This window comes from Gallinula chloropus (assembly GCF_964237585.1).
Source record: "Gallinula chloropus genome assembly, chromosome: 4".
Classification (NCBI taxonomy): domain Eukaryota; kingdom Metazoa; phylum Chordata; class Aves; order Gruiformes; family Rallidae; genus Gallinula; species Gallinula chloropus.
Window position 1 is genome coordinate 28,835,439 of NC_140088.1, and position 14,928 is coordinate 28,850,366.

Here is a 14,928-nt window from a genome sequence, read left to right on the forward strand (position 1 = left end):
AGGCTATAAACAAAATTGTGATGCATCCTACTGATGTGTGACCTTGAAATCTCTAATGTTTCCCTATCTCCAGCTGAACATTCACTACTACCCAGTACGCAATGACGTTACATAAGTATCGTTTTGCAACTTTCTCTTGACCAGTGTATATAAAAAAGGCTCAGTGAGGGGTGCTGACTGATTAACTTCTTTTTCTCAAAGCCACAGAGGCTCAATGTTTATTTTGATAATTCCACTGTAGTGCCTAGAATTGCTCTGGGATCACGCTCAAACCCACACTTACCACTGAGGGATTCCCAGTCGTGTTGTTTTGGTTTAGAGAAGTGGAATAAAACTGTTTCCTAGTGCAGGCGCCGTGGGAGTCAGGTGAGCAGCAGCCTTAGAACTGGTGTGTAGTGGGGAGGTCTGGCTGGAGAGCACCAAACGCATTTTGGTGAGGCTTGTAAGTGGTCTTGTGGCTCTTGTAAGGGGCTTTGCTTTCTTTTGTTTTCCTTTTCCCACTTACCAGTGAACACTACGCTGCTGCAATGTAATCAGGAGGAACTACAGTTGTCTTTGGGCAAAACTGCTCAGAGTACAGCAGGCCCATAAGAACTGGAGGAGACTGATTTGATCCATACTATTTGTTTTTCCTTCTGGCTGCATCTTCCATTGCTGAAAGGAAGCATAGTTTATCTTAGGCCACTCTGTATGAGGTCTGTGCTTTTTCTCTTTCTGAGCGGGCAGTTTCCTCCTCCTTCATCTGGAATGCCTGTGAAAAATGAGTCCAGTTGGTCAGTGGCAGAACCTGTGACTGCCCAAAATGGCTCTGCATGCTGTGCACTGAGCCTTCTCCCACTGGGACATGGCACGTCCTCCAGCATGCAGGAGGCTTGGCTTACTTGTCTAGCAACCTCCTGATTCTCTGCAGGGCAATATTAAAGCTGCTTTATCTTGTCCAGCTGTGGTACCCTGACCCACTGGCTACTGATGCTCTTTCAGGATTCTAACTTTAATGGGAGTTTTCACTCCAACAGGCCTGAGGGGCCACTGAAGTTGGTCAAAATGGTTAAGCACATCTTCATTGTCTGTTGCTATATTCCTGTTGCTGGCTCACTGTTTTCCTCTCTGAGAAGCAGGCGTACAGTAACTACATATAGCAGAAGGTTGAACTCCTATAATTTATGGGCCACACAACTTATTAAACAGTCATAGGAACCAAGACTGCTGGCTGGTCCTGAGCGTGAAGCCAGTCTGTAAGAGACAGTTTGGCACAAAACCAGCTCCAAGAGGTGATGACTGTTACTGGTGGTAACAAACAACAAAATAAAGAGAACAAATAGAGTAATAAAAGAGAGGGAATTTACATACAAATAAAAGCAGCTGGAAATAAAGAGGCCAGGAATCCTAGTGTCCTAGTTTCTCTCCTCTGTTTCTTCCTCTCCTTACTTATCCTGACTTAGCTGAGATGAGGTGAAACAGTGTTGCATTCAGACCGCCTTAAAGGTAGGGAGAAAGGCAGAGTGAATTCATACTTTTTTGCTGTTGCTCTTGGATAGAGACATTTTTACCCAAGTTTCTGGTAGCCAGGGAACAGTGCATTTAAAAAAAAAAAAGAAGTTGTAAGAACTATGACCAGTTGGAAGGGAAGTGCAGTCATTGAAACAGAGGTCAGCCCATTGAGAAATGTCAGGGGGTTTCTGTATTTTTCTTCCAGTAGCTGCTGCTTTTGTCTTGTAGCTTTTCTTATTATTTTTTTTTATTTTAACTAATTCTCTTCCCTGCCTCACTTGAGCAGGGGTGCTCTCTGTTATTTTATTTTGTAGTATTAGTAAGGAACAGTACGTGGGTGCATATTATACACCTTTACACCTCCACACAACAACCCCATTGCACCACATCTCCCCCCATATTTGCACACTAGTAGCTAACAGTGACCTAGACAGATCTCCCCAAAGACAGAAAGGAGAACAATCCTCTGTCACTGTAGCTACTGGTGTGCAGCTGGGACGTTTTACCACAAGGAAATGGATACTGAGCAACAACTTGCTGAGATCAGGCTTGAGTTAATGAAAACAATGAAACCACCACTTAACTTCCAAATGGATTTCCATGGAGACAGCTAGACAGTAATAGCGTTTGGACTTTTTTATTCAATAAAAGTTTGAGTTATAAATATTCTCCATTTTGTTTTCTATTTACAATTGTAAAATACTTTAGGATAGCCTACCCGTCACCTGTCATTCAGCTTCTCTATAAATGCCATGAAAACATCATTGTAAATAAAAATGTCTTATTTTCAGCCCACAAACCCAGTATCCACACGCTCACAAAATAAAATCAAAGGGACAAAAAAGAGGAGAGAAGGAACTGTAGGGATTGGAGGGGGGGCAGGAATACAGTACAGCAGGCAACAATGCAGTATTTGCTACACAGTAGCAAAAGAAATGGGTAAAAAATTTAGTCTGCTATGATGACAAGCTTTTCAGGACGTTTGTTATAGACCAGCGCTGTCCAGTGCATTTCTGAAGGACGAGTTGAAATCCAAATTCATTTTCATTGTTTTCCTGCAATTCCAGGCAACGCTTGGATTTCCGGTTCTGGATTGGACCTCCCTTTAAAGATGGGGGAAAAGAAAGCAGTGCTGGTATTAAACACTCCGAATCTTCCTGCAGTGCTACTGTGTGTAATACAGAACAGAGAATGTTACAGTATCTGTCTATTAAAATCAACTGCTACTGTGAAAAATGTTTTGGTTAGAGACAAGATAAGCACAAAGTTGGACAGGGAGAGAGGGTTTCTTTGTCACAGGCTGGTTTAGTCTCCTGATGCAGTTTAGAACAGCTTCAACTGCCTGTGGAGCAAGTGGAGTTTCTAGACTGGAGCTCTGTTTTTAGCCATGGTTTTTAACAACAAGCTAAAATACTGCTAAAAAGCTTTCCTCTTTGCTTCAGTTATATGGCTTAGTAGCTCTACTGCAGCTCTGAAACATGGAAAAAGGCAAATTATGACCAGTTCTTTGGCCAGGGGAGTCCTGTATGTAGGATAAAATGCAAAAAATTGTTTATTTTTTAAATTCTGCAGTGTACTGTCTAATAATCTCATGTTGCTACTCCTCAGTATTGAGTCTCTAATTCTCAGTTTAACACCATCAGACTCACTGTTGAGTTTCAACACTGGGTCTGTCACTGAGTTAACTGCAGCCCTAAATTACAATTAGACCATTGCATAGGTTGCATAAATTACATTTTCCCCCACTGTAATTCTAGTTCCAGTTGATTCTTTCACCCTGTCTACTGTCTAAGACAGATAATAGATAACCTGTACATATTAGTGTATGGGAAGTTTATTCCAAGCTATACAAAGTACAGTTATTTACACAGAAGTCTGAAAGTCTGTTGCTCTAGAGTACCTTGGACCTGTGTAGTAGAGAAATACTGGCATAATTTTCAAATCCAGGAGTGAAGAGTAAATCAGTACATTTCAGTACAGCCACATTTAAACTACTTATTTGTGTTACAGGAAAAAAGCCACACACAACCCCATACAAAAAAATCCCCATGAAACCTACCTCATAAGTTTTGTTACACCATCGTAACTGTGAGAGATTTCTATTCTAATCACAAGGGTATTGGCATAAATCCCGTCAAAATGCTGAGTGTGCCTTTTCAGAGCAGGCTGCTGCTCAGACAAGGGGCGCTCGTGGCATTCAGTGCAGGTTCTGCTCTGTTCACACAGGGGACCAGGGGTCACCTCTCCTACCAGTAATACTTGGCAAGTGCTTTCTCCATAAAGTGAATTCTAAAAAAAAGAATTTTGGACCTAGCTAATGAAATACAGAATTAGGCGTGAAAGCTCTTAAATTTTAAATACAGATTTGGGTAAGAGACAGACAATTTCTAGAATAATCCATAAAATTCAAAACATGAGGCTCCCATAAATCCTCCGTGGTATGCCTACATGCAGTGTAGATCCAGTTTTCAGTGATTACTTTGAGGCAGACAGGCACACAGTTGGCATTTTAATACACCTCCATAAGGAAATGCTGAGTGAACTGTCTTTTCCCACTGCTGTGCAACTGTTATTGACATTCATATTAATAACAGGAGTTGTATTTGGGTGGCTGGGGGGAGCATGAACTCTAAGCTATCTATAAGCAATGAAACTGCTTGACAATGGAACTAGGATGGGAAATTAATCAAAGCTTTATTATATACTACTTGTTCCCTTATCCTGGACACAAGGCCTACCTGCCCTCCCCCAACCCCCAGTTATTCTGCCTTTCTAAAGCTCACTGTGGTGAGCTTTGAAGTAGGTCCTTCACAGATGTAAAACTCTTAGGTAATGGATGTTTTCTCACTGCCAAACAGTTGTGACTTCTCCCCACCCACCTCCCAGCAAAATGTACGGTTTCTATTCTTCATGCAAACTGCTGATTATGCTTTTACTCTGCACAGACTCAAGTGCTGCATGACAGTCAGGGTCAGCAACCTGGGTTTAAACTGGAATTACAGTTTACCTTCCGCAAGCGTTTCCACCGAAACCCAAAATTAAGATCAACTTCCCTGTGCTTCCCAGTGATGCTGGAGGTGCTTGTGTTGCTGTCATTAACTAGTGCTGCATGTCTCAGTTTTGGGGCCCCAGACATCCTCATCTTGGGTATTGCAGTAAGTAATAAGCAGAAGGAAGAAGTTGTCCCACTTTCTCTCATCAGAAAACTAACGAGTTATGGGAGACCAGCTCAGCTCCATTACTTGCCAGACTTTTGGACCTAGGATATGAATCTTGGTGAGGTATGTTTAGACCTCTCCTGTAATTTCTAATTGATTAGCCTGAGTGAAGGAGCAGAATTAACTCCAGTTTATGTAAAGCGTGACAGGTAAAACACAACTCTTGAGCCAAAACTCTGTGAAATGGACTCTGTGGTGTCCATCATGAGGACAGCTTTCATGCCTGTGAAGAGGAGGGAGTTGGGATGCTCAAGTCTAGCTGGCTTCAACAGCTGGGCTGGTGCAAACACCTATTTGTTGGCACACCCAGTCTTTGGTGTCTATTTTTCTCTCCCCAAAGACTGTGTATGGGGCCTAGTCACCTAACTCAGAGCTCTGTTAGGTAGAGGTAGCCACAGCACTACGGCTGAAACTGCCGTGCAGAGTTGGAATTTCTGTCTAACACCCACTTGTTTCAGGGGTCAAGGGTCTCTCCTGCTTGAACTGGGCCCAAATGCCTTCTGGCCCCTTTGAGGATTTCAGGGTAGAGGACGGAGGATGGTCACAATGGAGGCAGATTTTCCTCCTTTCTAAATCACGTACTGCACCCACACAGGTGTCACAGTAAATGTATTTATGCAAAGTATTTTAATAGAGGCAGCTACATAAACAGAGCTAAACCACTGCTAAGGAAAACCAAACCAAGCAAGCAACCAAAAAACCCACCCCAAATGCTGTTCCCCTCCCCCCTTCGCTTTTCCTGATGTGCCCGCATGTGAAATTTAACAGAAACAAGTGACTGGGGAGATAAAAAGCTGAGGAAGCTCTTTTTGATGTGCTGCAAAGCACTCTGCAGTGGCTACTGAAAATCACCCTGCTGAGTACACCGGAGCTGCTATACAGCACATAAAAGAGACACCAAAGTTAAGTAGTGGCTAATGTGTGTGAATTGAGTGTTGTAAAGAGCAGGGATGCTTTTAGCAGGATAGGTTTTTGGTTTGTTTGGTTTTTTTTCCCACAAAAGAGAAGCACAAAGGCTCAAGTCTTGTTAGAAACTGAACAACTCAGCTCCTAAGAGATGACAGGTCGGTGCAGAGCCATGGCTTAATCCCTGAGAGGATGCAGTCTACACAGCTTCAGTTCCTTTCAGTAAGCATACAAATGAAAGAATTGCTCTGAAGTGCAGGGAGAAGGGTTTGTGTAGTGCTTACTTAAAATTTCCCGTTGTTAACCTATTTAATTGCTCATTTTTTCCCCCTTAATATGCCTAATGCAAGCCTGTTATAGCAGTTTTGGGCTATTATCTCTAGGGTGATGGCAGCGCACCCACTCTTAAGTTGCAAGGTCTGAGCCGTTTCATGGTTAGTCATGAGCTGAGTAACTCCACTGAAAGAAGCGAGCAAGCAGGACTGACACACTGCAAGCTAAAGCTGCGTTTTGCTGCTCCAACTGGCTTGGCCTCCAAATCACAACATTGCTTGGGTCTTTACGGAGAGGTTGGTCAGGCACTGGAACAGGGTCCCCAGGGAAGTGGTCACAGCACCGAGCTTGGCTGAGTTGAAGAAGTGATGCACTCAGTCATGTGCTCTGACATGGAGCCAGGAGTTGGACCTGATGATCCTTATGGTCCCTTCCAACTCAGGAGGTTCTGTGATAAATGGTAGCCACAGTCTCCTCTTGTCTGTTATATGCCATTTGGGACCATAAAGCCAAATACAGACAGTGGTGTCCTTTTAGTTAATGATTTTTTTAAAAGCTCTGGCAAGCCATGATGACTGCTTGATTAGCAAAATGGTTTATGGTGATACTACGCTTCAGGCTAAGGGAACAGCAGGGTGCCTGGCTGGTTCTCCACCCTATGTTCCCCATCCTAGGTATGACCTCTACTTTTCAATGTAAAGGCAAAAAAATGCTAGCCTGGGGTAAACCTCTTTAAACATGGTCTATGAAATATAATTCTATAGGCTGAAACAAGTGAAAGAGGAATTCTGCCCAGTTGAACAGAATTAGGATTAAGATAACTGATGATGAGAGGGAGGCAGTTTAAAGGCAATAGAGGTCTCAAGAGGATAAATAAATATTCAGGTCAACTATTTTATAACAATAAACTGAGCCAGAGACCTCCAACAAGTTTGACTGAAAACTTGGTGGGTTTTGCAACACAAATTGAAGCAATTCCCATGAGAAAGACAAATGCTCTCAAGCACCTGCTTGTTGCTTTAGACACGTGTAAAACTGATTGTGTGCTTCATAAGCGTATTTTCCATGAAAACACCGTCTCCAGTCATGCATACTGCTCTGACCAGCAGCTGTTTGAATGTTGAAGCCTCGAGCATAACACACTTAGCAGAAAGCAGTACTTTTGACCTCCTTTAGAATTATTATACTTTCTGTGTATCTGCCATGTGTAAGAGATTTCCTTTAAAGTCTTTCACTGAAGTAACTTGAAGTAGAATTTATCCAATAATGTGGCAACCAAGAATACCATTTGATGTGCCTACAAAACCACTGCTGTACAGGGATGATACAACATGCTTCTAGGCAGCCCCATGCAGATCTGTCATACATAAAAACCAACTCAACTCACTTTTAGAGAGAGTAACATGTTGCAAGCATATACCTATATACTTACATATTTTAGGTTAGAGCTGGAATGCTAATAATCTGCAAAGTAACTAGACTGTCTTTGCTGAACTGTTCTCTGGGGTTTGTTTTGGTTTACTGGGGGTGGTGGATGCACAGTTCCCAACCCCCCTCCTTTCTGTCTTTGTTCTGCAGGGCAGTAAGCGGGATGGGTCCTCTCTGGAAGATGGGCTCTTGGAGAACCAGGCTTAGTTGAAAACTGTCAGAATGTTTCTCTCAGGTCTAGAAGGCCTCCTATCCAGAGGGCTACAAATAGGACAGAGCACTGGTACAGCTTTCTTCGCAAATACCAGAGATGTTAAATACAATTTCTTTGGAACAAAATATGCACAGTGTGCATGCATCACATAACCTTGGTCTTCTGCCCCTCTCTACCACTGCTACTGCAGGACAGAGAAACTCCCTGCAAAGCCCACTCCCGTGTTCTGACTTCATGACAAAAGGAGTTTCTGGAAACATGTGCCAAAGAAAGTTCTGTATGGCCCATGGGTTTTCTTGCCAAAAAAATCTCACCTTATAATTACTTTTCTGCTGAATGACTGGCCTTTTAAACAGCTGACGTTTTCCTGATCACAGTGTAAACGGGGGTGGGGGGGGGTGGTGTATTTATTTCTGGCTGTATTTAATAGAAACTCTCTAATTTTCTTCATCAATAGCTATTTTCAGCAAGAACCAAGTGATTTTTCTGTTGTTTGTCACTCTGAAGTTAGATTGCCAAGGTTGTGTTTTGATACATGAATAAAAAAGACTCAGCAGGAAAAGGACAGAGATGCTACTTCACCTAGTTTAGGTATTTTAAAGGAAGGATTGGAATGTGGATATATAGCATCGTTAAAGATTAATAAATAATTCACAACATCTAATTGACTTGGTCAATTTAATCATTGTTTGTACTTGGCCCATCTGCTAGATGTGATACATGACATCAGGTAAGTGTGATGGATTCTGGAAGCTGTTGTATGGGTTTTCCAAATTTCCCTGAAAAAACGTTGCAGAAAGGGAAAACAGGGACATGAAATTGTTGCTTTAGACTGAACCAGGGCTTCTTAAGCTCTGGTTATATGGCTCGTAGGCATGAAACTTAAGACAGGGTTTGATCACTTGTAAAAATGAGGGATATTAAATGAATGAAATGAGATTGTTAGTATTCCTGAAAATCAGACTGATAGGTCTTTTTAACAAGTTACTATCAAGCACACACTTTGCTGGAGAAGTTAAAACCTACTTTTTGCTCATCCCACTAAAGCTCATGTTTTTCTACCTGAAGTGTTCTTTACCAGCATGCCTAGTCCTGGCTATTTCAGAAGAGGGTTTTACAAGGTTAATAACTATATCAAATCTCATATCTCATATGCTATATAGATGGTTGCATTCACTAGTCCATCATTTTCTATTTGTACCTCAATCACTGACCTCAAATATTTACGCTCTACCTTTGAGATAGAAACTCTAATCTTCACTATTGCTTTGATACATGTGCTTGGAAATACTGGATGATGTTACTGAATTTAGAATTTCTCTTTTGTAGTTGTATAAAGGATATAGGTGTAATGAATGGTAGGTATAGGTATATTGATTTAATTCCTTCTCAGATCTAAAACGGTACGACAAATTTTCAAACTCTTTGGTGCACAGATGCTAAGTAAAACAGACTCTGTACCATACTCTCTGATGTTCAAATCTTTCCAAAATGAATTTTAACTATTTAAATTGAAGTATTCCTCAGTCAAGTATATTGTTAGCCGTTGCTTTTCAAAGGTGCTTGGTTCCTAATATATTTGATAGTACTAGTGTGAAAGAAAGGTGCATTTAACTGCTATTATGTGTATGAAACATTATATACAGCAGTGTTAAATATTAAAAAGATGTTATATGTCACCTATTTATCAGTATTTCCAGTTAGATAAGAAAAATTAGAATCTTTTCCAGACACTTTGAAAACTAATTGCTGTGTACAACATAATCATGGGTGGAATTGTAATAGGGATCAGCCAAACCATTAAGTTTTCCCCTCCTACTGCCTCCTGCACTCAAGGCAGCCAACCCAGGGCTGCTCTTACATCCACTTCCTGGTACCCAGTGAGTAAGTACTATGAAACGCACTCTTGACAGTGGAATTAGAATCACAGAACTGTAGAATGTGTTAGGTTGGAAAGTGACTTTTAAAGGCCATCTAGTCGCACCCCCGTGCACTAAGCAGGGACATCTTCACTACATCAGGTCACTCAGAGCCCCGTAAGCCTGACCTTGAATATATCTCCAGGGATGGGGCCTCCACCACTTCTCTGGGCAACCTGTTCCAATGCTCCACCACCCTCGTATTAAAGAATGTTTTCCTAATATCCAACCTAAATATACCCTTGTCCTATTGCCACATGACACCATTCAACAGTTACTACTATTGAACATCTACATCCTGCTTTGTCTCATTCCACTACCAAGACTTCTGAGTGGTCAGATTTTGCATGATTATAAATGCTACTTTTTTTATATTGCTGCAACAGTTTTTTAATACTGCAGCTGTGACAAATGACATGATGCAGCCTCATCTGTATGTCCAAACTATGCTTTAGTAACTAGCAGACTGTGCAATGTTTCTCTGGTTTGTTTCCCATAGATTGGCTACCTGAATGTACAGGTTCTGAGCACAGCCCTCTAAGGTGTAATAGTTACATCTACAAGATGTGGAAATACACAGTACTGTTAATTAAAGGGTTTAAATAAAAACAATTAAACCTGGCAATAGGAAATGCAGTTTCATACAGAGAATGTAATTGGCATAGAAAACAAATCAGAGAAATGGCATAAATAGCAGAAATGGAAACTATGGATTTGTACCCATCAGTAATATTTTGCACATATATACAAAACTTTATCAAGGATTTATAACACATTACAAAACCCCACTATTGATAGCAAGATTAAGAGGATAATGCATCTCAAAAAATAAGTTCAAGCCTTAACTGATATTCAAAGAAGCTCCTCAGGATAGGATAGCTGCAATTGCCTTTTACTACAGAAAATGCTGATGAAACTAAGAAAATGGAAGCAGACTTAGGAGCTTAATACATGAGCCAAACTGGAAAGATCATTAGGGATTTTTCAGAAAGTTAACACGAATCATTACTGTATTAGCACTTGCTGGGGAATCGGACATATTCTGTCAACATCTGTAGAAACACATGTTCTAGGTACACAATATGATTTTTAAAAAAATTCTTCATTGAACATGGTTTCCAGGGGTTGTTGGGGGTAGCGGGACGTAATTTTAAAAGGGACTCTTCTATCCATACCTGGCCAAATGTGGTGTTTGCGGCTGAATTTATTGTTTGGTTTTGTTTTGGCAATACATCCAGATGATGTTCATCTTCTGAGGGCTGGGATTACTTAGTAAATCCTTTGTAGAAACAGAAACACTAGCTTTATGCTGTGCAGTTGGTAATGATGCACACAGCTCTTCTGACACAGCTGCTGTCTTGAGATATGAGTTAACAGGACAATTCACTTAGAAACAAATTGAATGCTTTTTGAGAGCTGATAGTCATAAAAGAGTAAGTTCCAGCAGTGCATGTTGGTGAGAGATGATTCACAGGTTGACGTTTTCTGAAATTTTCACCTCTCTTTTAGAGGGGGGGGCTGTGTGTAAGCGTCACTGCTGCATCCTCCCTGCTTTGGCCAGGTGATGCCCCTCTTGAGGGCATTCAGAAAACAAAATACAGAACATGCTACACTGAGTAGTTGCTGGCTAGTTAGTGCTCTAACTTCTGTACTCCGACGCTTGGAATTAGAATGACTTCTACATTTTATACCTCCTTCTGCTAGCAGGAGTGTTAGATACAGGCAAATCCTAGGTTTCTAAACATCTCTGGAGTCCTGAGTAAGACCTGGCCTATAGACAAGAATCCAAAGTCTTCGCTCTAGCTACGTTTTTTTTTTCTTATCCAACCTTTCTCTTCACATTGAGCCATACATTAGCTGCCTGTGTACAGAAACAATATCACGATACCAGTAGGAAAAAGATGGGAATGCTGGATAAATACACTTTATTTGGATGTTTTACAGCTGTGTTTTGTGAAAGGCTTAGGAAAATTACTTTTTTCTCTTTCTTTCTGAGATTACATATAAATGACTTCTGCAAACAAGTCAGGCCTGATTTATCTGCCTTGATCCAGGCTTGCTTCAAGATGTCTGAAGTAGAAGACAGAAAAAGGCAACAGAGATGCTTTAAAGAGTGATGGAATATTCATAGGGTGGGGATTAAAAAAACTAAACTGAAATAATAATGGGACTTTGTTTAAGATGTAAATGAAAATTAGTGGAATATGACTTCAATCATCAGAAGTATAAGAGGCTATTAATACAATTGTGAAACTTGTAAAAGATCTTTCTAAAGAAAAAAGGATTGTTAAAATTAGAAATTTGCAACCATTGCTGTGATTCAGGTGGGAATAGAAAACCCGCTGAATAGAGTCTCAGGCATCAATGCTCAGTGGATGTTTTTAGTTGATTTTAAGTGCTCTGATCAAACAACATGTTACTGGCATGCTAAAATGGATCATTCAGAGAAATCAAATCTTGGTCTTCATGAAGAAATCACATTGTGATCAAGAAGAGAATCCTCCTCCTGGTGTTACAGTGAAGTGCCAGCTCAGAATAGAACTCACTTTTGTGACACAGCAAGCATTGCCTGTTGCCTGAGGCAGTCTTCCAGATGAGGTAATGAATCTTTAAAATTAATTTTCTGATTTGTGATGTGACAAATTGTGTGTTCCTAGATTTTGACTGTTTGGGTTTGAAGCAATCATCACTTCTGTATATGTTACTTTCTAAGGCTTGTTCTGCACTGATTGTCTACGCAGAATTCTTGCTAACATCTCTTCCCACCCCACTCTTGAGTGTGCACAAGATGCAGTATCAGTTGAAAATCCATTGACAGCTAGCACCTGGGATCATGCCTAAGAGCACCTTTCTGCCTTATTCTTTATCTTTTTCTCTTTATTGATGAAAATATTGTTCTAACATGGCATACCTAGAAAACTAATGTAAAGTTCACGTTACTATTTACCAGCCTTGGCATGGGTGATATATAGTTTACTCATCTTCAGACAAAGAAATAAGAAACTCCTTGCAGCACAAGTAGAAAATCCAAGAATTTTTTATTTTCCTTAGGAAAGACAAGACCTTTGCCCTAAACATCATAACAGATTCCCAAAGATTTATGGGGTTTAGATGAGAGAAAATACGCATTCCTGTTCCTCTGAGAGACAGCTCTTACTGAAATGTATCTCCTTTGGAAAAAACCCTGACAGTTTCTTTTGTGTGTGTGGTGTATTGAATTAATCTAGTTTTTTAATCTACTGCTCAATATGAAGGCTTTCTTACTGGTTTTAACCCAGAAACTGAACTGCTCGCATTGTCATTATATGCTCATGATTAAACCAGACTCTAGAGACCAAGAAATAAATAGAGTGCCAACTGAAGAAAATTAAGAAATGAATTTGCAGTAGTATTTCGATTGATCTGCATATTCTAACATGGGAATTTAGGTTGGGCTCTTTGGGACCTTGGTCACAGTATCTAGTTACTGAAAATGGCTTTTTCCCTGGTAACAGCACAAATTTGTTAGCTGATTATAACTGATACTGGGAAAGGCATGTCCTTGCAGCCACATGACTAATCTTGCCAAGTTTACTCAGACAGTAATGGAAATAATCTGTTTTTTGTTATAGCGGGTATAGCTGTCAGGTTGAGGACACCAGACTTGTCAGCCTGATCATCTCACTGAATAACAAACCCTTTCCTTGTCTTACACGTCGTTATTGTACCCTGATTGAATTGCTTTCCAAGTGAACATTTTTCTTAAGCACGTGCATCTTGGATTGACTGTAGGGAGTTTCTTGGTAGCCAGACCTTGCTGATGTACATATTGTTCCTACCTCCACTGGAATTAAATATGCAGCTTCTACTGACTTGGTCAGGACAGAGTTTTGTTTTTGTTGTGGAAGTTGGAAATTTAAGTAAAAGATGTATGCTAAAGGTAAAAGTACTTCCATCCTTCTTGCAGCTGAGGAATTCAAAACCCAAGAAGTGATTGGTCCAATGATGCAAAGGAGCAGCCAAGAACAGAGCTCGTGAAACATGGCCACTTCATTTGGTAAGTTTTGGTTATCAGACAAATTGTAGAAAACATTCTGGATTTGGGCATTCTCTTGCATGTCTCTTATTGTAATGCCATGTGGTACCTTGTCAGTAGCAGCTGTCATCTGCGATTTTTGGATGGAGCCTGGCTGGACATCTGAAATTATGAAAAATCAGGTGGAACTAGAACAAATAACTTCCTGTAAATAAATGTGCTGTTTAAAATTATATGCTAAAATATGCAAATAGGGTATCTGTTTTGAAGGAAAAACATGGGTATGTGCTAACTTTCTTCTAAATTAATTCAGCACCAAGTGTCTTAGGAGCTTAAATGTAGTCCTCAGGAGAGTAAATACTGCATAATGTGATATGCTGGAAAAGGCTTGAAATGCACCCACTAAAAGCTCATTTTACTCCTGTATTCACACACAAACTTTCTAGCTGGCAACTTCTACACCTAATTTGCAAAGATTAAAACTTGCTACTAGACAGTTACTCCATGTAGAAATCTAAAGTTACAGAAGGAAATTTAGGTTACCAGTAACTACAACAATAACAGCAAACAAATGTAACACCAGTTGTTGAAACACATATTATGCTGTAATCTTTCTATTTAATATTTTTTCTGCATGCGTTTTGTATTTATTTTCATATTGAAGTTAAAGTCAAGTATTCAAAATGGAGAAAAATGCTTTCAGACTTTTGTACTTGCAAATAATTCCATTCTACATAAATGGGACAGACTAAAGAGTTTGTAGGTTTAAGAGTAACACATAGTTCAAGGAGTATAAAAACCAAACACTCAAATACACCTGTTTTTAAGAAGTGTTTAATGTGACAAGAATATGGGTTGACTTGCCCACGAATTAGGGACAAATATATTTGAGAGAAAAAAACCCCCAACAAACCATTAACTATCACTTTCTTATGTCTAAGCAGTTCAGGGTCCCTGTCCTCCCACCGTAAGGTTTTGTGCAGTATGAGGTGTGGGCAAGCCAGGGTAAGACTGCATCGAAGGTGGGCAAAGAATAGCTGAGTATAGATAAAAGTGCTGTGGGTGTACTGGACCTGTGCACCAGCACTGCACTGGGCCCCTGGGGCTGGCAGCTGTGCTCTTTTGTGGCCAAGGTTAAAACCAAACACTTGGCAACACTGGTTATTTAAAAATCAGTCTCACTAAAAATACAGGACTTAACCTAATCTGTTGGCTCAATTAATTGAATAATTAGGTTCCAATTTTCTTTATATTTCTCCTGCAGGGTCAAAATCTGCATTTCTTTTGACAGGATCACAATCACTTTCTGTTCTGAGCTGCCTGGCAAATAGCACTGCACAGTTCCATAGCTGTATAGCAGCACAGCGTGTCTTACGCTGCAAATACACATTGAGTGTGTTTGTGTCCTTTGGGGTTAGAAGTAGAGCATAAATTCAAATTCTTGATAAATTAATGATGCTGTTT

The 14,928-nt window shown here is 40.3% G+C and overlaps 1 protein-coding gene across 1 annotated transcript in view; it reads right to left on the reverse strand.

The window, feature by feature from the left end:
* Positions 1-2,130: 2,130 nt before the first annotated feature.
* The window catches only part of GALNT18 (polypeptide N-acetylgalactosaminyltransferase 18), a 227,541-nt gene continuing 214,743 nt past the window's right edge, over positions 2,131-14,928 (reverse strand). Inside the window, exon 12 of the mRNA XM_084264078.1 lies at positions 2,131-2,594. Coding sequence (XP_084120204.1) covers positions 2,448-2,594 — 147 coding nt within the window. The 3' untranslated portion in view covers positions 2,131-2,447. The remainder of the gene's footprint in view (positions 2,595-14,928) is intronic.